The sequence below is a fragment of the Artemia sp. Qi Xiang Cuo genome, chromosome 7, assembly GCF_049724085.1.
Source record: "Artemia sp. Qi Xiang Cuo chromosome 7, ASM4972408v1, whole genome shotgun sequence".
In the NCBI taxonomy this organism is placed as follows: domain Eukaryota; kingdom Metazoa; phylum Arthropoda; class Branchiopoda; order Anostraca; family Artemiidae; genus Artemia; species Artemia sp. Qi Xiang Cuo.
The window spans coordinates 37537631-37560067 of record NC_142800.1 but is presented as its reverse complement, the minus strand read 5'-3'; the positions used below and the strand labels follow the sequence as shown (position 1 = coordinate 37560067).

Genomic DNA, 22437 nt, shown 5'->3' with positions numbered 1-22437 from the left:
CACACACACACACACACACACACACACACACACACACACACACACACACACACACACACACACACACACACACACACACACACACACACACACACACACACACACACACACACACACACACACACACACACACACACACACACACACACACACACACACACACACACACACACACACACACACACACACACACACACACACACACACACACACACACACACACACACACACACACACACACACACACACACACACAATTGCTCACTTATAAAGATAGTATTCATTTAGACACACAAGTATTGCTCGTTTAATTGACAGGAAAGTTGAATTATAATAATTACCACAAGTTCGGTGGGGACCGTTCAATACTTCGTTCCATACAAATTAATATATCCTATGTACCTTTATACAGGATATACTTGCACAAGATATTAAATATATTCATACCTTTTCTGCCTCTCTAATAAATAGAATGAATTCTTCTTGAAGAGAAGTGTACATTTTATCTGTAAAATTTTTCATTTCATCAACGTCAGCAACTAGTTTATACCATTCTGGTTCTGATACACTTTCTTGTCTAAGAAGCTTTGAGACTGTAGGCTGCATTTCTTCAAGCCACCTTTTTTTAAAAAGCAATGCCTCGGCTTGAGCATTTCCGGTGATCATTTTTGCCATGGGTATACTCCCTGTAAAATAATTAAAAATAAATACCAAAGCTATTCTATCCTGTTGTAGGATTGTAAATTTCTTTCAGATACATTTCGAGAAAATACGATGCGAGTGTGTGTGGGGAGAGAGGCTACCTGCCCTTCGATCACTTTGACTCTTAAAAAGAGCAAAATAACTTCTGATTACCAATCAAATGAGCCCCCTCCAAAATTATATACGACCACCCCTTCTATAAAAATAACTTATATGCCCCAGGGCATAGCTTACAACCCTTGTCCTAAGGGCTAAGAGGGTTGTCATCCTCAAAAACATAATTTCTGGACCTTTCAACTACCCTGAACAAAATGGCTATGTCAAAATTTTGATCAGACGTGCTTGGGGAAATGATTGGTATGGGGAGGACTGGTTGCCTTCCAATTACTTTTGACTGTTAAAAAGGGCACTAGAACTTTTATTACCGATACAATGAGCTTCCTCCAAGGTTTATACGACCACCCTTTCTATAAGAACCATACATGCCCCCAAGGCATAACTTACAACCCTTGCCCTGAGGGCTGTTGGGGTTGTCATCCTTAAATATATAATTTCCTGACCTTTAAACTACGCTGAACAAAATGGATATCTCAAAATTTTGATTGGATGTGTTAGTGGAAATGATTGGCGTGAAGGTGGGGGTTGGTGGCCCTCTAGTTACTTTTGACTATTTGAGGGCATTAGCCTTCTCAATTTCCAATCAAATGAGCTCTTTTCGAAGTTTCTGCAAAAACTTCTACAGTAAGAAAGTTCCCTGGTCTAAAACACACACATACAAACAACACAAATATAGTACATTGACCCCACATCGCTCTTTACTTAGGTAGCGCTATTGCGCTACAAGCCAACTGCCTATGATAAAGTTCAAACACGCATACCTTTCTCAATAACAGATACTATATGTGAGTAGAGAACGAATTGCCTTACTTACTTACCTGAGAACTGTGAGGAGGTTGACATCCCCAAAGACATAATTACTGGACCTTTCAATATTGCTGAACAAAATTTTTCTTTTAAAATTTTGATTGGGATTGTTTTGGGGAATGATAGGCTTGTAGAGGAGGGGCTGGCTGACCTTCATTCACTTTTAACTCATAAAAAAGGGCACTAGATCTTCCGACATCCAACGAATGAGACCAATCCGATCCGAGGTTTATGCGACCCGCTGTTCCATAAAAACAATCTATATCGGGGGAATAACTTACAACCCATGCCTCCGGGGCTCTTGAGGGTTTTGTCGACTCTGAAGCCATTGTTATATGCTCTTTAGACTATTGTGAACAAAATGGCAATCTCAAAATTTTGATCGGATGCGTTTGGGGAAAAGAGTGTGTCAGGAAAGGGGGGGGGGTAGTTGCCCTTCGTCAGTTTCGACTCTTAAAAGGGAACTAGAACTATACATTACCAATCAAACGAACTTCCTCTAAAGTTCACACAACCATAAAAAGCTTATATGTCCCCGGGGCATAACGAACAATTCTTGCCCCCAGACTCTGGGGGGGGGGGGTTGTGTCAAACCAAAGGTCTTGTTATGTGATATTTGGACTGCCATTGAACAAACAAATATCTCAAAATTTCCATCGGATGCATTTGGGGAAAATAGACCATAAGGGGGGGGGGTCTAGTTGCCCTCCGATCATTTTCACTCTTAAAAAGGGTACTAAAATTTCTCAGCTCCAATCCTGTGAGCCCCTAACGAAGTTTATACCACCACCCTTTCCATTTAAACCTAATATGTCTCAAGGACATAATTTAGAACCCTTGCCCTGAAAGCTGCGAGAGAGAGGGTTGCAATCTCCAAATACACAATTAATGGACCTTTACACTACGCTGATCAAAATGGCTATCTGAAAGTTATTGGTTAAGTTTGAGGGAATGATTGGCATGGGAAAAAGATGGGTAGCTGCCATCAGATCACTTTGACTCTTAAAAAGGGCACTTTAACTTCTGATTACCAATCCAATAAGCCCCCTCCTAAGCTTGTACGAGTAAAACTAATGCCCACAGGGCATAACTTACAACCCTTGCCGAGAGGGTTGTGGGGGGAGGGGGTTGATCCACAGAGACATAATTTTCAGACCTTTTAACTACAATAAAAACAATAGTTATCTCAAAATTCTTATTGGATATATCTGGGAGAATGATAGGCGTGAGGGGGGTAGCCTCCCTCCAATCCCTTTGACTATTAAAAAGGGCACTAAAACTTCTGATTTCCAATTGAATGAGCCCCCTTCGAAGCTTATATGACGACCCTTACTGTAAAAACCTTATTTACTCCCAGGGTATAAGTAGTGGCCCAGGTTCTGCTCCGGGACGAGATCGTATAAAGCGACCAGAACAAGATATCTAGTACCCCAGAGCTTACAAGACCTGCCAGACAGGTTTCTGGGGGCCAGCTACACCCTTTTCTGGACCAACTTAGACAGGTTTCTGGAGTCGACACTCAAGTCGGTCAAATTTCTGCCTTAATATATACAAACTGTACACCACTTAGGCTAAGTTCGATATCCTATAAAAAAAAAAAAAATGTCTATCTTGGCTAAGGGATAATATATTCAATATTTTAGTATACAATACAGGTACAAATTACAATTTTGTACAGATGAAAAAAACTCTTTTAACGAGTCAAATAGATTATTTGCTTTTTGATTAATTATTTGCACTGATAGTGATATGGAGAATTCGAAGAGAATGCTTGTGAGTAAATGTTTTCTTACGTTATAATAAAAAAAAAAAAACATTCTGTGATGCTATTAAGGCATGTCTCAATGCCTTGAAACGAACAAAAATCACCACAAACAAGAGTTTGGGTATGACCTCCTACTCTCACTGCAAGAGTCTAAAACCTACTGCGTCATTGGCGCTTTACTGAAAACCAATTTTACGACAAATATTTTCTTTTATGCTTCATATTGAAATTAAACATTAAAATTATAGTAGCATTTTGAACTGATGAGGTTTCAGCAATTAAAATCATTATGAATCAAATATTCAGTTTAATTTATTAGCTCTTTTCAAAGTTGATAAAGACGAATATAGTTTCTCTACAAACACGTGTTTGGATACTGCTCCTTTCCTAACTGTAAATAAAAACCAAAGGCCTACTGCGTAATGGCGCTTAACTGAAAAAGGGATTATATTACAAATATTTTCTTTTTCAGTTCTTACAGTATTGAAAGTAAAAATACAATTACAGTGAAATAAATTCTTGAACTGATGGATCTTTCAACAATTAATATCATTATACATCAAATATTTAATTTGATGTTGATTATACTTTCCAAGACTGTTCAAGACGCAAATAGTTTACAGTAAAGCGCCAATGACGCAGTAGATTTTAGACTTTTACAGTGAGAGAAAGAGGTCATATCCAAACTCTTGTTTGTGGTGATTTTTGTTAAATTCAAGCTTGATTTGCATATTCAATTTAAGTTTGGCTCGTTTTAAGATTTATTTATTAATTTACATTAATATCTATTGTATATTTGTTTGCACTGATTGTTTATTTAATTTCTGTTTGTTTTAAGTTTCATTTATACTTCAATAGGAAATATTTTTTTTCGTTTTAAGCTTGATATTTATATTCAATCTAAGCATTACTCGCTTTAAGATCTATTTATTCATTTATATTATTACTTGCTGTATGTTTTTGTTATCATTGTTTATCATTTTGCTATCTAATTTCTCTTCGTTTTGGTTTTCATATATTCATTAATAGTAATTTCTGGCCGTTTTGAGTTTGAATTTTAAAAGGTATTTGTATCTGCTGAGATTAAGTTTAAAATGGCTTTTACTTTTCTTTGAAACACTTATTTTTCGGAAAGTTTTTTTTTAATTAATTTTTGTACGTTTTTGATTGCAAAAAATTCCAAGTTTTTAAAAATTCTTTACCTCAAAATCAAACTTTAAAAAAAAAATCAAATATTCATCAAAGTAACAAAATTGATATCAAAGTAACAATATCAAAGTGAAAAAATGGGTTTGTGTCAACCTTGGGTTTTTATTATCTGATGTTTGAACTATTTTTAACAAAATTGCTAGCTCAAAATTTTTATCGGATGGATTTGGAAAAAAAGAGGCTTGGGGGGACTAGATTACGCTTCGGTCTCTTTTGACTCTTTAAAAGTGAACTAGAACTTTCTATTTACAATCAAATGAGCCCTCTATGAAGTTTATACGAGCATCCCTTCTATAAGAACCATATATATCCCCAGAGTATAACTTACAACGCCTATCCCTGGATCCTGGGGAGTTGTGTCGACCCTGGAGTTTTAATATCTTATGGTTGAACTATTTTTAAGAAAATGGTCACCTGAAATTTTTATCAGATGGGTTTATCCATCCGATATACCCAAAGGCATGGAGAGCGGGAGGGGCTAGTTGTCCTCTGATCTTTTTTCACTCTGAGAAAATGAACTAACACTTTTAATTTCCATTCAAATGAACCCTCTCTGAAGTTTATACGAGCATACCTTCCATAAGAACATATATACCCCCAGAACAAAACTTTAGCTTAAAGAGCGAGGTATTGACTAGAGGGCGAACCCCCTAATATACGTATTAAAAATATATGGATATAGAAGTTTGTTACGTAAGTTAATTCGTAAGCAACGTATAATAAAAATGTTCGCAAATAAAATTAAACAACTTTCGAGAAAGCCATTTAACCAAATAAAAGTAAAATTAATATACAATTTGTTTTTAATTATTCATGTACGGTGAGCCAAAATCAAAACCTCCAATAATGCAAAAACGTTCAAAAATTAAATAAAAAAAAACAAGTCTTTTTTTTACTGAAAGTAAGGAGCAAAATTAAAACTTAAAACGAACAGAAATTATTCCATATATGAAAAGGGCTGTCCCCTCTTCAACGCCTTGCTCTTTCCGCTAAAGTTAGACTATTTCTCACAACTCTATTTTTTAAAAAAATAAAAAACTCTAGCGTAAAGAGCGAGGCGTTGAGGAGGGGACAGCCCCTTTCATATACAGAATAATTTCTGTTCGTTTTAAGTTTTAATGTTGCTCCTTACTTTCAGTTAAAAAAGTTTTTTTTTTTTTAATTTAATTTTTACAAAGAGTGACTACATTGACCTAGTTGTTCACTTTGAAAAAGCTTCAATTTGTATGGTTAAGAAATAAAAAGCTGTCAAATCTGTATTTGGTATTCAAAATTAAATTTAAATATCAACATTATTCAGGAATATTCAGAACTTACAAACTTTTTCAATAACGGCCGGAGCTAGAAATTTTTATTTGCATTTCTTAATCTTAGTTTTTATGCTTTTCTTTAAACTTGGCTTCAATACTTTTCTTTGAAAATGCTTTAATTTAAATGCAAAATGATGATAGTGTTAAATAATGTCCATCTACAATTCAGCATTGCTATACAGAAATACATGCTAGGGATTCCTATTTTTTAAGTACGGTATGCTGCTTTTGTGTCTTTTTCTGTAATTACTTTATTTTTCTTCATATTTATATACTTTTACTGTACATGACATACTTTTTCATTACTTTTCAGAAAATATTTTTCTCTAAGCATTGCAACCCATCAAAATCAGACAGAGGGTAGTAAAATATTGACTTGTTTTTCATTTCATGAGATGTAATTAAACAAATAAAAATATGTTCATACTAAAAGTAGAGAGCAACTTTAAAACCTAAAACAAACTGAAATTATCCTGTATAAAAAACAGTCCCTTCCTCAACTCCTTTCTCATTATGCTTAAGTTTTTTAAGTTTTTAAGTTTTTTCTTAAGTGCTTTGAAGAACCTTCTTTTTCCAATTCAATGACCCTTTTGTTTCAGTAAGCGTTCCATCATAATTGCTATTGCTTTTAGGTTTCAAATCTGCTCCTTACTTTTACTTGAAAAAATTGTTTCATTTAGTACTACCCAACTTTTCCAGTTTTCCAGCTCAAAAATTAAATTGTTGGATTGCAATTTAAATTTTGGACAAAATTTTTTGCACCAGAATTTTGGGTGGACAAAGAGGTATTATTGTTCATATGGATGGATATTCTGCGTGATTCTTGATGTTCCGTGTGACTGAAGCCATCACAACCTTTAAAATAGGATTCACTGATCAATAAATACATTAAATACATACGTTTAAATAGGCCTACATAGGAATACTTCATATAAATAGAAAAAAATAAATACTACCATTTAAAGTTCGTAAAAACATAAAAACGTAAAATTTTATGCTACATAGAGAAATATATTCTAACTCCCTCCCCCTACTTTGTGCTACATTTTGGGTGTTAAGATCTGCTCTGTTAGGCATCTTCCCTCACCACCTAAAAAATTACTGATACACCCCCCCCCCCTCATGATAGCTTATCTGCAATTACAAATCACTAAACCAAATTTTATTAAAAAAAAAAAATGTGAATCAACTTTGTTTCCATTAGGGCCTACTCCCACCATGCAGCCTCTGCAACTTGGAAGCACAAAATATTTTTATTTGTGTTTGGTTTTAAATCAATTGACTTAACAAAATTTCAAATTGATTGCAAATTTGTCCTCTTTGGGGAAAAGTTGCAGTTTGGTGTCATAAAATGGCAGGAAACAACACTTTCCCATGGCAAAATTTTTATGGTTACTTAAAGAGGAACTTTTCATTTATGTTTGAATAAGCTCTCTCCCATTTTTCTAGGACCTTTGATTTCATACAATCATCCCTGGGTAATACAAAAACAAATAAACCTGCAATCACAATTTGTCTTCTTAAAAAAAATTAAAAAAATGCAAAATTCCGCACTTCGTAGAGTGCAGTTTGAAAGCAGGGTTTTATGATGTAATAAATCTAATAAAGTATTTTCACTAAGATTACTTACCTTTACAAATACCCCAAGGAATACAATAAAAATAAGTAAACGTGTATCCGCAATCTTTCTTCTGAATTTTTTTTTTTTATTATAAAATTTCACATTTTGTGGATTGAGGCCTCTATGGTAGGGTTCTCTGATACGATGAATCTATTGAAGCAATGTTAACTATTTGTTTTATTTTTCTAGGGATGATTGTACCAAATCAAAGGTTCTTGACTCGATACAATCATCCAATTTGTAGATTAAAGCTTGAAACCTCTATGGCAGGGTTCTTTTATATGATGAATCTATTAAAGCAATTTTCACTAAGACTTCTTGCTTTTTAGGGGCTGATTTGCTCCTTTTTTTGAAAATCAGGCAAATTTTCTGAGATTTGCAGCTTATGGCAGGTAAAAAGAATTGAATGAATTTGATGTATTTAGAATCAGCATAAAAAGCCAATTCTGTTGAGCCAAATGTCATAAAAATTTATTTTACCTTTGGTAAATAATGACCCTAACTGCCCCTTATTTGCAATTTGTTATAACAGACAGTTTGATTAGATTATCATGTGATAAACAGTTTTATTTGAACCTATTCATTTCATTCAGTTGAATTTGAGTATTGAAAGAAAGAAGATCAATTTGACAGCTGAGTGATAAGTTCATAGGCTACTTAGTTTTTCTTTTGTTATTCTCTAAATTGTTTTCCAATGTCCGAAGATATAAGGGCTTTCAGCTTAAAGGAGAGGATTGTCCTGCTATAAAAGAGGTATATTTTACATGACCATTATAAATTCAAAAGATGGTATCTATGCAGGCAGGGTGATTTTTGAGTATGGGCCCTTATGAATGTGGAGGTCTCGGCAAAATTGCTCTCTAAGAGATTTTCAGATCTTTGAAATCATTTAATCAAATGAAGATAAATAAAACTTCCATGAATGAAAGCAGAGCCTAAACTAAGCCATTAGAAGCCATTTTTAAGTTCATATATCCATTTCTTCTGTAGCCAATTCTAAAACTTACGAAATTGCATAAAGACTAGTCTACACCCGTTTTAATCTTGCGAAACAATAAATCTTTCCATAATTATGGTATGAGTCTGATTTTCTTGTACTCTAGGGTTTGGACATAATGGATTAAGATTAAATGCATAATAATTAAATATACTGTTAATTAAATGAATTGATCCATTTGCCAGGAATCCCCACCTTTTAAAATTTTGCTGAGTTGTGTTCTGTTTTGTATGTAAATTTAGGTATTTTTTTTTTAGAATTTTTTCAAATGTATTTAACAACAAACTTAATAAAAAAAAAAGAAATGCATTCTAAAATATACCCTACTCAAATGCCCCCCACCCATTACTGCTTTCTGGTGTCTTGCCCACTCCCAGAAAATTTTTCTGCAGGCATCGTTGGCCTCTACATTCAATAGCTACTTTTGGGATCAATTCCATTTTGAGCCTTTAAAGGGGCTAAAACTGCCAATAGTGACCAAAAGTTAAAAAAATGATTAAAAAAAAAATGCTATCTATCAAGAAAAAATTGTCAATTCTAGCTGATTCAGGAAAGGTGATTATTATTTTCATTAGTATTAATAGTAAAATGCTATTTTTATAACAAGTTTAATTGAATTTTTAAAAAGAGACAGAACCCCTTGAAAAAGATATCACAGCAAAACAAAAAGTAAACTGCTGGAATCAACCTAGCTGAAAACCTTGAATAGGAAACTAACAGCCCACACATTGAACAAAAAAGAAAATCCCATTCTTTAAAAGGGTAGCACTGATATATCCTTTTTTCTGCTGCTAACAGGGCACTGAAACATCATAGAGGGCTGTTTAAGGCCTTGTTTAAATGTTAATTTTTATGATAAATATTTATATTAACAGGGTATTCAGATAGCTAAGACAGAAACATAGAGTCGTTTTGAGTCAGAATTTCATCTTGAATCCAAATACAACATGCATTTCTGTTTCAAATTCAATTTTAAGCCCTTATGGACCCTCATATATGATACCTTTTTATTTCATTTTAGATACAGCTTATATACCAGTGTTAGTGGAAATCTTATAAAAACTGGTTTACGTGTAAATTGTATTGATGGTGACAAAATCAAAAATCAATAAATGCATGGGAAATACGTAATATGTGCTATAAAGTTGGGCAAGGTTATAAAGGATAGGTCAAGTTACGTAACTGTTATCCCCACTTAGAAATGAGTCCTCACCCTTTCATGATTGCTGATCTTCAATTGCACATAATTAAACTTAATTTTATCATAGGCAGCGTGCTAGCGCTGTCTAAGTAAAGAACAATGTGGCCAAAATGTGTTTTTTTTTTCTTCTTCGAAAGGCACTTCGTATCGAAGGAGTTGTCATAGAAACATCGAAAAGGGCTCATTCGATTGGAAATTGGAGTGGCTAGCGCCCTTTTTAATAGTCAAAAGTGATTAGAAGGCAATTAGACCCCCCCCCACACCCATCACTCCCCCAAACACATCCAAGCAAAATTTTGAGATAGCCCTTTTGTTCAGCGTAGTTGATTTCCAGATAGAAAATATGTTTTTGAGGAGGAAACTCCCCCAAAACCCCCGGGCAAGGGTTTTAAGTTATTCCCTGAAGGCATTTAAGAACGATGTTGGCACAATGTACTATGTATTATTTTTTTTTCTTTAGAGAAGGGCACTTCATATGGAAGGGGTCGTCGTAGAAACTTCAAAAGGAGCTCATTCGATTGGAAATTGAGAGTTCTAGTGCCCTTTTCAATAGTCGAAAGTGATTGGAGGGCAACTAGCCCCCCCCCCCATCATTCCCCCAAACACATCCAATGAAAATTTTGACAAACAACAAAAGTACGAAGAACAATAGGGAAATCTTTTTGCAAGACAGTGGAGATAATTTGAATGAATATTTCGGCCCTATGTCCAAGAGCCGTCCTCAGCAAGACAAAAATATATGAAAGAAAAAAGACTCACAACAACATGCAACCAATAAAACCAAAAATCAAAAAATTTTCAAAGCAGTCCTAGCATCCTTACTTCAGCGAAGTTCAACCAGGACTCTTTTAGTCCTGTTTTTTTCTAGAGTTTTCTAGAGCCAGAACAAAATTTGCACTTTACTGAAAAAATACAAACGAATGCCCATTGTCAGTTTAATATAGATATACTGATATTTAGTAATCAAAATGTTAATATTATTTGATTTATTAAAGTTAAAGTAAAAACATTTATATTTTTTCAGTAAAGTGCAAATTTTGTTCTGGCCTTGGGAAGCCATAGGGGTTTTGTGACCAACTTATGTTAATTTATGCTCGTTTTGAGTTTGACTCGGTTGATTATTGTAATTTCTGTTTGTTTTGGGTTTTATTTATTTATCGATGCTGATTTGTGGTTGTTTCATGCTTGGTAGAATATTTGATTTTATTTTTGCTCATGTTTTGTTTAATAGAGTTCTTTACTTTTCTTTGAAAAACTTATTTTGTGGAAATTTTTTTGAATTAATCAAACACAATGAGAATCAACTTCGTTAAATCCAGTACTGCCAGCATGCAGCATTACTGCCTCTGTAAATGGGAAGCACAAAATAAAGTTTTTTTGGTGCTTTTAAATCAATTAACTTTTCAGAATTTTTAAATTGATTGCAAATGTATCCTCTTTGGGGCAAACTTGCAGTTTGGTGCCATAAAATGACAGAAAACAACATTTTCCCAAGGCAAAATATTCATGGTCGCTTAAAAGAGGTTTTAGTTCATGTTGGAATAAGCTCTTTCCCAATTACCCAGGATTTTTGACCTTATACAATACCCATGCAAAAATAAACAAAAAACATAGAATAACAATCTGCCTCCTTGAAAAAAAAACAAGGAAAATACAACTTTTTGTACATTGCAGCTTGAAACATCTTTAGCAGGGTTTGTTGATGTGATGAATTAAATAAAACAAGTTTCACAAGATTACCTGCTTTTACGAAAACCCTTACCTAGGAATAAAACAAAATCAAACAAACATCCATCCACAATCTTTTTTCTGAAAAAAAAAATCCACATTTTGTAAAGTGGAACTTAAAACCTCTTAGGTAAAATTCTCTGATATGATGAATCTAATAAAGAAATATCACTAATTCATTTATTAGCAATATCTAATAAATAAATCACTAAGCAATCTTAGTGGAAATTTCCACTAAGATTGCTTGTTTTGGGGTGGGGGGAGGTTGTTTTGCAGTAGTTTTTTTTCAGGCAAAGTTTCAAAGATTTGTGGCTTTTCATAGGTAACAATGAATTGAATGGATAATATATATTTGTAATCAGCCCAAAAAGCCAATTCTGTTGATGTGTCAATTGTCATCGAAATTCTGTTTTTAGTTTTGGTGAATAATGACCCTAATTACCCCTTATTTGTAGTTTGCTATAACAGACTATTTGATTAGATTATCTTGTGAGAAACAGTTTTATTTGAAACTATGCATTTCATTCACTTGAATTTGAGTACTGAAAAAAAGAGGGTCAACTTGAAAGCTAAATTGTTGATTTCAATTTAGTTTTCTTTTGCTATTCTGTAACTTTTTCTCCAAATATTCAAAGCTATAAAGGATTTCAGTTCAAGAGGGAGAATTATCTGATTATAAAAGAGGCATATTTTACATGGCCATTATAAAATCAACACATGGTATATATATACAGGCAGGGTGATTTTTAAGTATGTGCTTTAGGAATGTGAAGATCTTGGCAAAATTTCACTTTAAGGGCTTTTGAGATCCTAGAATTCAGTTGATCAAAGGAAGATAAATGAAACTTCTAGCGATGAAAAAAGAGCCTAAAATATCCCATTGGAAGCCAATTTAAAGTTCATATCTCTACTCCTTCTGTATCCAATTCTAAGGCTAAGAAAATTGCATAGAGACCCATCTACATTTTTTGCATCTTGGGCATCAATAAAACTTTTAATAATTTTTGTTTGAGTCTGATTTACTTTTACTCTAGGGCTTGGGCAGAGTGGATTATGATTCAATGCACAATAATTAAATATAGGGTAAAGGCACCAATGAATTGAGAGTGCAATTTTGGAACCACTGTAAAAAAAATTCCTCCAAAACAGGATAACTCTGCTTGGTCATAACTTGGAACACCTTCTCTTGTAGTTGTTGTTACATTTTGACAATACAAAACGTGGAGACTATATCCAATACATCCATATAACAAAAGAATATTCAATTCAATCAATTCCTTGTTTTTGACACAAAATGAGCTCCTAACAATTTTTTAGCTATGCAATGTTCTAACTGTCATTACTTGGTTATTTCTTTGTAAAAACAAAGTAGAGATCAGCACCAATGCATCAAGATACATCTGATCTTCTCTAAAATGTAGGCACATTGGCCTTTTCTTGATATTCAATAAAAAAACAGGTTTTTTTTAACTGAAAGTTAGGAATGACGTTAAAACTTAAAACGAACAGAAATTATTCCTTATATGAAAGGGGCTGTCCCCTCCTTAACGCCTCGCTCTTTACGCTAGAGTATTTTATTGTTTAAAAAATAGAGTTGTGAGAAAGTCAAACTTTAGCGTAAAGACCGAGGCGTTAAGGAGGGGACAGCCCCTTTCATATAAGAAATAATTTCTGTTCGTTTTAAGTTTTAACGTTGTTCCTTACTTTCAGTTAAAAAACTTATTTTTTTTTATTTAATTTTGGAACGTTTTTGAATAAATGCAGCTTTTGATCTTGGCTCACCGTACATGAATAATTAAACTAAAATTTGAATATTAATTTACTTTTATTTGGTTAAATGGCTTTCTCGAAACTTGTTTAATTTTATTTACAAACGTTTTTATTAGTAATAAATATACATAACTTACGAATCAACTTACATGACGAACTTCTATCTTCATATATTTTTAATACGTATATTAGGAGGTTCGCCCCCTAGTCAATACCTTGCTATTTAAGCTAGAGTTCGAGTTTTATTCCAATTCTTTAAAAATGACCGCTTAATCAGAAAGGCCGTTAATTAGAATAAATAGCTCTTATGAAAGTACTAAAAAATCTTTGGCTTAAAGAGCAAGGTATTGACTAGGGGGTGAACCCAATCATATATGTAATATTTTCTGTTTGTTTAAAGTTTTGATGATGCTGCTGTTGTAGCTGAAAAACTTGTTTTTTTATATTTAATTTCTGATCTTTTTTAAATAATGCTGGTAAGTCCAGCGTCCCCTTCATAGCAATGTGCCTTCCCCCATGAAAAGATCCTCCCATATAACCCCGACCAACCCCCCCCCCCACTACCAGAAAAAATTTCCCATGAAAACATCGGTATACTTCCCAATAACCAATACTATATGTTAAAATTGGGTAAAGTTCATAACTTTCTGCCCTCCCCCCAAGAACTTCGGAGTATTAAGTCATCCTAAAAGACATACTTATAATATTTTCGAACATGCTGAACAAAATGGCTATCTCAAAATTTTGATCAGATGACTTTGGGAAAAATATGAGCATGGGAGAGGGCCTAGTAGCCCTCCATTTTTTTGGTCTCTTAAAAAGGGCACTAGAACTTTTAATTCCATTCCAATGGGCCCTCTTACGATATTCTAGGACCACTGGGTTGATACAATCACCCCTGGGAAAAAAAACAACAAATAAACATGCACCTGTGATCTTTCTTCTGGCTAAAAAGGCAAAATTCCACATTTTTGTAGATAGGAGCTTGAAACCTCTACAGTAAGGTTCTCTGATATGCTGAATATGATGGTGTGATTTTCATTCAGGTTCTATAGCTTTTAGGAGGTCTTTCCCCCTTTTTCGAAAGTCAGCCAAATTTTCTTAGGTGCGTAACTTTTGATGGGTCAAACTAAATCTGACGAAACTTGTATATTTGAAATCAGCATTAAAATCTAATTCTTTTGATGTATCTATTTGTATCAAAATACCGTTTTCTAGTGTTTCAGTTACCATTGAGCTCGGTTGCTGCTTACTTACAGTTTGTTACCACAAACTGTTTGAAAAATTAAGTTAAAATGGCAGCTAATATTATAGGGCTGTTTTTTAGCACTAAAATTTTGCCTTTCTGCAAAGATTATTGTTTTTCAACTCATCTTTGTTTTAAGATATTACAGCTCACTGATGTTGGCAAAAAGTGTGAAGAACACCAATTTTCTGCCATATAGAACAATGATGAGAGAACTTTGAGGATATACTTATCATTGTTATCAGACCACTGATCAGAGCAGAATGATGAACGACGTTTGCATAAAAACAGCAAAAGATAAAAGATTTTCATTCAAAGATTTCACTTTTTAGCATTTTATGACAAAAGACATAAAATCTTAGCACATTGATGAGTGAAAAAACGGCCCTTATATTGACAAAACCATGTTCCAAGTATCGAAAATTCTTGTATGATGAAGTGGAATACCAGACCAAGTAAAAATGTTCCTTTATCAAAATTTAACTGTAGATATTGGCTTCTATTATCAGATTAATTTCTTTTGAAAATATCTTGTAGTAACCTTGTTGAAATTTTTGATAGACAGCAACAGACCCTGTCAAAATACAGGTGACTCCATCAAAACTTCACTAAACATTTAAAACAGATGAGAAACAATTGGTGTTGAAATTCAAGGGTCATATGAGGAACTGCTGCTTAGCCTCATATTATGTTCATATTTTTAAGCATTTGACTTGGTTGATCAAAACACCCTAATTCATATATCACTGATTAAATTTGAAGTAGACCCTCTCTTAGTAAATTTTATAAATGTTTTCTTTCAAATAGATCCCAAGCTGTAAAATACAAAATATTCTCTCCAAACCTCTCCATAATTAGCATAGAATTTTTCAAGGAACCTTGTTAGGACCACTTGTATATGTAGTATTGATTGATAAAATTGGTAAGATACCGTCAAAGGTGTTAATATGTAGGCGACCTGCTGACCCTTGAAGTATGTCATAGAACTATCAAAAATGACCCTGTCAAAATTCAATGTATGTGCTCAAACTACTCAGGGAAATGGATCCAAACAAATAGATCCAAAACCCGATGGTATAGCAGCCAGGTGGCTGAAGATTGCTGCTGAAGAACTTGCAGAGCCACTTACTCCCCTGTTTTATACATCCCTACAGCACGGTATAGTCCCAGTTAAATGGAAACAAGGTAATGTTGTGCCCATACATAAGAACGGGGACAAATGCAGTGCCTCTAACTACAGGCCAATAAACCTAACTTCCCAGCTCTCCAAGATTATGGAAAAATTAGTCCACAACAAGATATGAATTTTGTACCTGAAAATCAATTGATTGGTGCAGCACAGTTTGGCTTCATGCCAAGAAGCAACTGCACAAATCAGCTCCTGGAAGTTTTGGATATGTGGACAACAGCCCTGGAAAGTGGTCTGAGTATTCTGGTGGTTCTGTTTGATGTTGAAAAGGCCGTTGACAAAGTCCCCCATAGCACCCTACTCTCACGACTTCATACCTTTGGTAAACGTGAGCAGATGATTTTGCGGATATCTTCCTTTCTACTTGATCATAGCCAGATTGTTAAAGTGGAAGACACATTGTCACCAAAAGCTAGTATACCAAGTGGCATCGTCCAGGGGAGCGTAATAGGGCCACTACTCTTCATCCTCCACATAAATAACATAACTGAAGGTATCATCAGCCGCATCAAGCTCTTTGCAGACAACACAAGGTTTTTCAGGCCAGTGGCAAAACAAGAAGATGTAACCATCCTGTAGAGTGACATTAAAATGTTGAATAGGAAACTTGAGAGCCTACGATTAAGCTTCAATGCTAAAAAGTGCAAGACATCATGGATTGGGCCCAAGCCAAAAAACATTGATGACACCCTTACATTAGCAAAAACAAACACTGTCTCAGTCATATCAAACACTGATTGTGAAAGAGAGTTGGGGATCTTTATAGACTCAGGGCTGAAATTCCACCAACACACAGATCTCATTACAAATAAGGCAAACAGGCTGGTTGGTCTAATCAGGCAGTCTTTCAGGCATTTAGACACTAAAACCTTCACCAGACTCTACAAAGCCCTTGTGCAATCAACCATTGAGTATGGAAACATACTCTGGAGCCCCATATACATTAGAAATGCTATCAAAATCAAGGTGCAGAGGCATGCCTCCAAACAACTCCCTGGACTAAAAGAAATGCCATATGAAGAGTGCCTGAAACAAATGAAGCAGCCAAGCCTAAACTATAGAAGAAAAAGAGGGTACCTGATCCAGATTTACAAATCAAGAAAGGACCTAGATAGAACAAAGCAAATTCTTCTGTAGTCAGACTAATGTCTATACTAGGGGTAATTCTCCAAAAATCCAGAAACAAACAGCATCAACTAGACAGAGATCTTCTTTCTGGTCAGTTAGAGCAGTTAAAGACTGAAACTTGTTACCCAAAGAAGCAGTGTCAGCACCAACTCTAAACAGCTTCAAAAACCATCTTGACAAGCATCTACAGAAAGAAGTGTTTATTCATAATACATAACATATAAAAGGGATATGACTTTGTGCACTACGTTGAGCCAAGATTAGAGAGTGCCACAGCTGGATATGATATCCTAGTAAGAGGCACCATTCCTGTAAGTTATCCAATGGTCAAATATTGACAACACTTTCATTATGAACAACAAAGAAAACTTTGCTGTGCAAAAAAAGCTGAGAGGAAGTAGGCCATTCCAGATAGCATTTACAAGAGACCTATATCACACTATTATATCACACATTATATTATAGAGACCCAGGTCACACAATTACACTCCATAAGATCATCCAATTTTGTCCCAATACTTGAGGCAATTTTTCATTTGTTTGCTTCCACTACCTGACTAGTGCACAAGGATCTGCCCACAAGTATTCCCCAAGTATTTTGACACAGGTCAAATTGGGTTCCAACTTACATCAAAAACAGGTAGCTTTTTTGTTATGTCAACTTTGTAGGTAAAAATGCTCCAATTTAAGAAAATCAGAGTTTTGTACCCTTTTCTGATAAAACTTCAAACTTCTAATCAAACAGTTAGATTTGTGGATGTTTTTCTACATACTGAAACCCTTTTCAAGCCAAATCTTTAAATTAAGCCTTCCAGAGTAGAAAAAGTATTTTTTCTATAAAAACTGTGGAATGATTGGTACCTATACCCTATTATATATTAAATGTAACAAAGTTACTCCTAAGAAATATATTCCTATATCCCTCATCCATCACTGTTATTCTGGAGTCTGCCCCCTCCCACTCCCTGGCAATTTTTCTGCAGACACCTATAGCCAGGAAAAAAGTAGATACATCACTTGGATCTTTTTTATAATGTTTCTAAATTCAATAGTAACTCTTTGGGCAAGTTCTATTAAGTGGCTGATCCAGGGGAGCAAGGGGGGCACACGCCCCCCTAGCGTAGTCTAAAGTAGTGTAATTTACTTAGTTAACTCAAGTTTGCGTTAATTAAACTTGCTCCTAACGCAAGTTTATTGGATCAACCTATTTTGCGCCCCTCCCCCTATGATTTTTTTTGAATCAACCTATTTTGTGCCCCCCCCCCCTAAATAAAATCCTGGATCCTTCCCTGGTTGTATTTTGAGCTCTTAGTGGGGCTAAAAAAAAGCCATAGCAAACAAAAGTTAAAAAACAATTCAGCAAGAAAAAACTCAAGCTAATTCAGGAGTGGTGATAATTGTTTCATTAGTATAAATAATAAAATGTTATTTTTAGAACTAATTTAAGGGAATTTTTTAAAAGAGACTTAAACCCCTTGTAAAAGGTATTGCAAAAACAAACCTTGGTTAGCAAAACAAAATGATCACAGTTCAAATCACCCTTGATAAAAACCTTGAACTGGAAACTAACAGCCCTCACCTTGAAGAAAAAGGAAAATCCTTTTTTTGAATGGGCAGCACTGATACATCCTCTTTTTTGTTGAAAACCAGGCACTAAAACATCATAGAGGGCTGTTTAAGGCCTTGTTTAAATAACAATTTTTATGATAAATATTTGTTTGAACAGAGCATTCATACAGCAAAGAATCAAACATACCTGTAGAATCAAAATATCATCCTGAATGCAAATATAACATTCATTTCTGTTGCAAAAACAATTTTAAGTCCTAAGGAGCCCCCTCAAAGATGATAACTTTTTACCTCTAAACTGAATTGACAGTGATGAAATCATGAATCAATAAATGCATGGTAAATATATAATATGGGCTATAAATTTTGGTAAGATTATAAAGGGTTGGTTAAGTTAGTTTAAAATTGAATTTGCAATGGAAACAGATGTCATGTTTGGATTCAGGATAAATTCTGATTCTATAGGTGAGTTTATTTCCTAGGAGTTTGAATACTTCATTAATATTTAGGTTAGTCTTATTAAGATACTTATATGTTATAGCAACCAAACTCAAGAAGTTTTATCTGTTTAAAACTGGTTTCTCTGTGTGTACTTGGAGATAGTCAGCTTAGCCTGAGCAAAATATATTACTAGAATTGTAGGCATCAGACTTTGGCTGCACTACCATGACTTTTGTCTTCTTCCAGTTAATGGATACAAATACATTTGGTAAAATTCTACTTTAGCTAATTTTTGCTATCTTTGAAAGGGGTTAGGTTATGAAACTAAAACTATCAGGGATGGGTCTAAAAACTACAGTATGTTCCTGGGAAGTATTTTGAAGTACCTATTTCCACTCCTTCTCTCTCTTGAGGGAAGTGACCTTTGACAATCTTTGTGTTATGAAAGTGAAACCTTGCAAAACAGATCTTCTGCTTAAATGAAGCACAAGAAAACTGTTTTCAGCTTCACAACTTTGCTCAGTCCCAATTTATGAGGTTTCAAAGATATGCAAATACATTTCCTAAATTTTGAGAAAAAAACACATTGATATAACTTAAGATTCTACTCAAATAACAAGAATTGAATTTTCAAAACTGAAACCAGAGAAAAAGAAAATGATAACTGAAACTTAATGTTAAATTTTGTTGTATCAAAATTTTAATAGGTATAGACCAGTCAAGTAGGCAAATTTGTAAAACTTGGAGATCAAAAGAAGGTTGGTAATGTTTATGTTAATGGACTATTCATGTAACTAAGAAACAAACTTACCTTTACAGTCAGAAGTGCATCCTGAATCCAATTTTAACATTCATCTTCCTTGGAAATGAACCTTTCCCCAACCATATACTGTATATACCAATTCAAGGCATATATTTGTACATTAGAAAGGGGGCAGTAAAGTTCATTTCTGATGCAAATGAATCTTAAATCTGGATTCACAATGCAATTTTGACTATGGAGGTAAGTTTGAACTGTACCCACACCACCTCTCTTTAATGTGCAAATATATACCCTGAATTGGTATATATAAGGGTGGTGGTAAGATTCATTGCCAATGCAAATGCACATTAAACTTGGATTCAGGATGCAATTCTGACTATAGAGGTAAGTCTATTTCTTAGCTACCTGAATAGTCCTTTAATATAAACATTACGTACCCAAGGAGGTTAATATGGAGGCTTGGTAATACCTTCCCACAGTATGTTTTTGGCCCTGGATTCATTACTGAATGTTTCATTTTTGTAACCTAACCTCTTTCCAAGATAGCAAAAAGTAGCTAAACTACAATTTGACCATACAATTTAATATAGGCCTATACCAATATAGTTGGTTGGGTTTTTAAAATAATATATTCTGGGCAGCCTGCCTTCTAAAATTCTCTGTTGTATTTTCCATAGTTTTATTACTAAAGTAGGCTATTTTATTTTCATCATGTATTTCAGACTTCACTTCTTTGGTGTGGTTGCTATGACAGGTAAGCACCCTTATTAATCTTTTAGTCTAAATCAAAGTTTTGACTTTAAAACAAAGTCTAAAAACTAGGCTACAGACAAGGTAAAAAGTTTCCTTTTGAGGCATCATTAAAGGCTCTACATTGAATTTGCCACAGAAGCAATTACTGAATCTGGAAAGACCATAAAAAGGTACCACTTTGCTCCTAGCTAAATTATACAAATAGGTAAATTTTTACCAAATCAGATTATTGAGTTACAAATAAACTGAATACACCACTTGAAGCCTTTTTTATGCTCTTTACAAATATAATAATTGTTTTTGTTAGAAATAAATTTTGGTCCCCACCCCTATATAGAGGCCTACCAATTCAGGGTGTATATTTGCATGGTAAAATTATACTTTAGCTACTTTTGGCTATATTGGAAACGGGTTAGGTTAGGGACATAAAAATTACTAAAACTTTCAGGGATGGGTCTACAGGCTGAAATGTGTCCTGGGAAGGTATTTTGAAGTACCTACCTCCACTCCTTCTCTCTCTAGAGGGCCTTGACCTTTGATGACCTTTAAGAATCTGTATTATAAAAGTGGAACCTTGCAAAATAGATCTACCACAAAAATGAGTAGTGCAACCAAGTTGTTTTCAGCTTTACAACTTTGCTCAATCCCAATTCATAAGTTTTTAAAGATAGCCTATGCAAATACATTTCCTAAATAAAAAAAAACAACAAAAAAACCATTGAAATGGTTTAAATTCTACTCAAATAACAGGAATTATAGCCTATTTTCAGAACTAAAACCAGAGAAAAAGAAACAGATAACTCAAAATTAAGGTAAAATATTGTTTTGTCAAAATTTCAATAGGTAGCCTATAGACCTGTTATGTAGGCAAATTTCAGGACCCTCTAGAGGGAGAAGGAGTGGAGGTAGGTACTTCAAAATACCTTCCCGGGACATACTTTAACCTGTAGACCCATCCCTGAAAGTTTTATTTTTTTAACCTAACCCCTTTCCAAGATAGCCAAAAGTAGCTAAAGTAGAATTTTACCATTTGCACATTAGGGGGCTAGGGGAAAGTTTAAACTTACCTCTCATTTGCATCAGAAATAAAATTTACCCATACCCCCCTAATGTGCAAATATATACCCTGAATTGTATAAATAAGGGTGGGGGTAAAATTCATTTATGACAAAAATGATCAGGGTAAGAGACCCAGTAGTTGGCCACCTGCCTATTCTCTGACAGAATGTAACTAACAGGGAACCTACCTCTAGGCTAATGTGCTTAGAAAGTTTTTAGAAGGCAGGTGTCTAGTGTAATAGGCAGGTGTCTAGAGGTAGGTTCCCTGTTAGTTACATTCTGTCAGAGAATAGGCAGGTGGCCAACTAGCCTACTGGGTGTCTTACCCTATTATATTTGTAAAGAGCATAAACAAAGGAGTTGAGTGGTATATTCACTTTATTTGTAACTCAATAATTTGGTAAAAATTTACCAATAGGCCAATATAGGCTAGGCTACATATTTTTTCTGAGCAAGCCTATAATAGGCTAGGCTATAGGCCTAACCTTGTCCTCTTGTATCTATATATGCCATGAACCACCAAAATTAGATACGTAAGGAGCAGTTGAATTCTGCTTATTTTGCTAGCCTGGATTTATAGATATATCCTTTGAAGTTAGAAATATAGTCAATATAGGCCAGTTCCAATAGCCGACCATTTAAATTTAAAAAACTTTAAATTTTTAGCTCAAATTACGGTTGCCAATAGCTGCGTTCGTTTTCGTCGTTCTATGGAAATCTAATCTTCGGTTTTACAATTAAGCCGTTTGTTTTCGCCGTTCATTGAAATGTCTCGCTTATAAGCCGTTCTTTGAAATGCCGTTCTTTGAAATGCCGTTCTTCGTTCTTAGTACCGTCGTTCTTAGAATGACGAACTGAGCCTCATACTCCGTTCAACAACTTTAGTTTTACTTTTGGGCGCCAAGTTTTAAGATAAAAAAAACATGACAGAAAACATGTTTATTGATATTTAATTTTGTAGATTTTGTTGATATTTAATAATCAAAGAAATGGCTTAGGCAGGTGTCCACTCTCCTAGATTTTCACCCTCCATGATTTCGAACCATAATTTTTATAATTTTC

At 34.3% G+C, this 22437-nt stretch overlaps 1 protein-coding gene across 1 annotated transcript in view; it reads right to left on the bottom strand.

Annotated features, from left to right (window-relative positions):
* LOC148950238 (cullin-5-like) overlaps positions 1 to 21996 on the bottom strand; it is a 141334-nt gene extending 119338 nt beyond the window's left edge. Inside the window, exons 1-2 of the mRNA XM_089091519.1 lie at positions 21861 to 21996; positions 448 to 686 (exon numbers count right to left, since the gene is read on the bottom strand). Coding sequence (XP_088947645.1) covers positions 448 to 686; positions 21861 to 21888 — 267 coding nt within the window. The 5' untranslated portion in view covers positions 21889 to 21996. The remainder of the gene's footprint in view (positions 1 to 447; positions 687 to 21860) is intronic.
* Between the last annotated feature and the right edge of the window lie 441 nt (positions 21997 to 22437).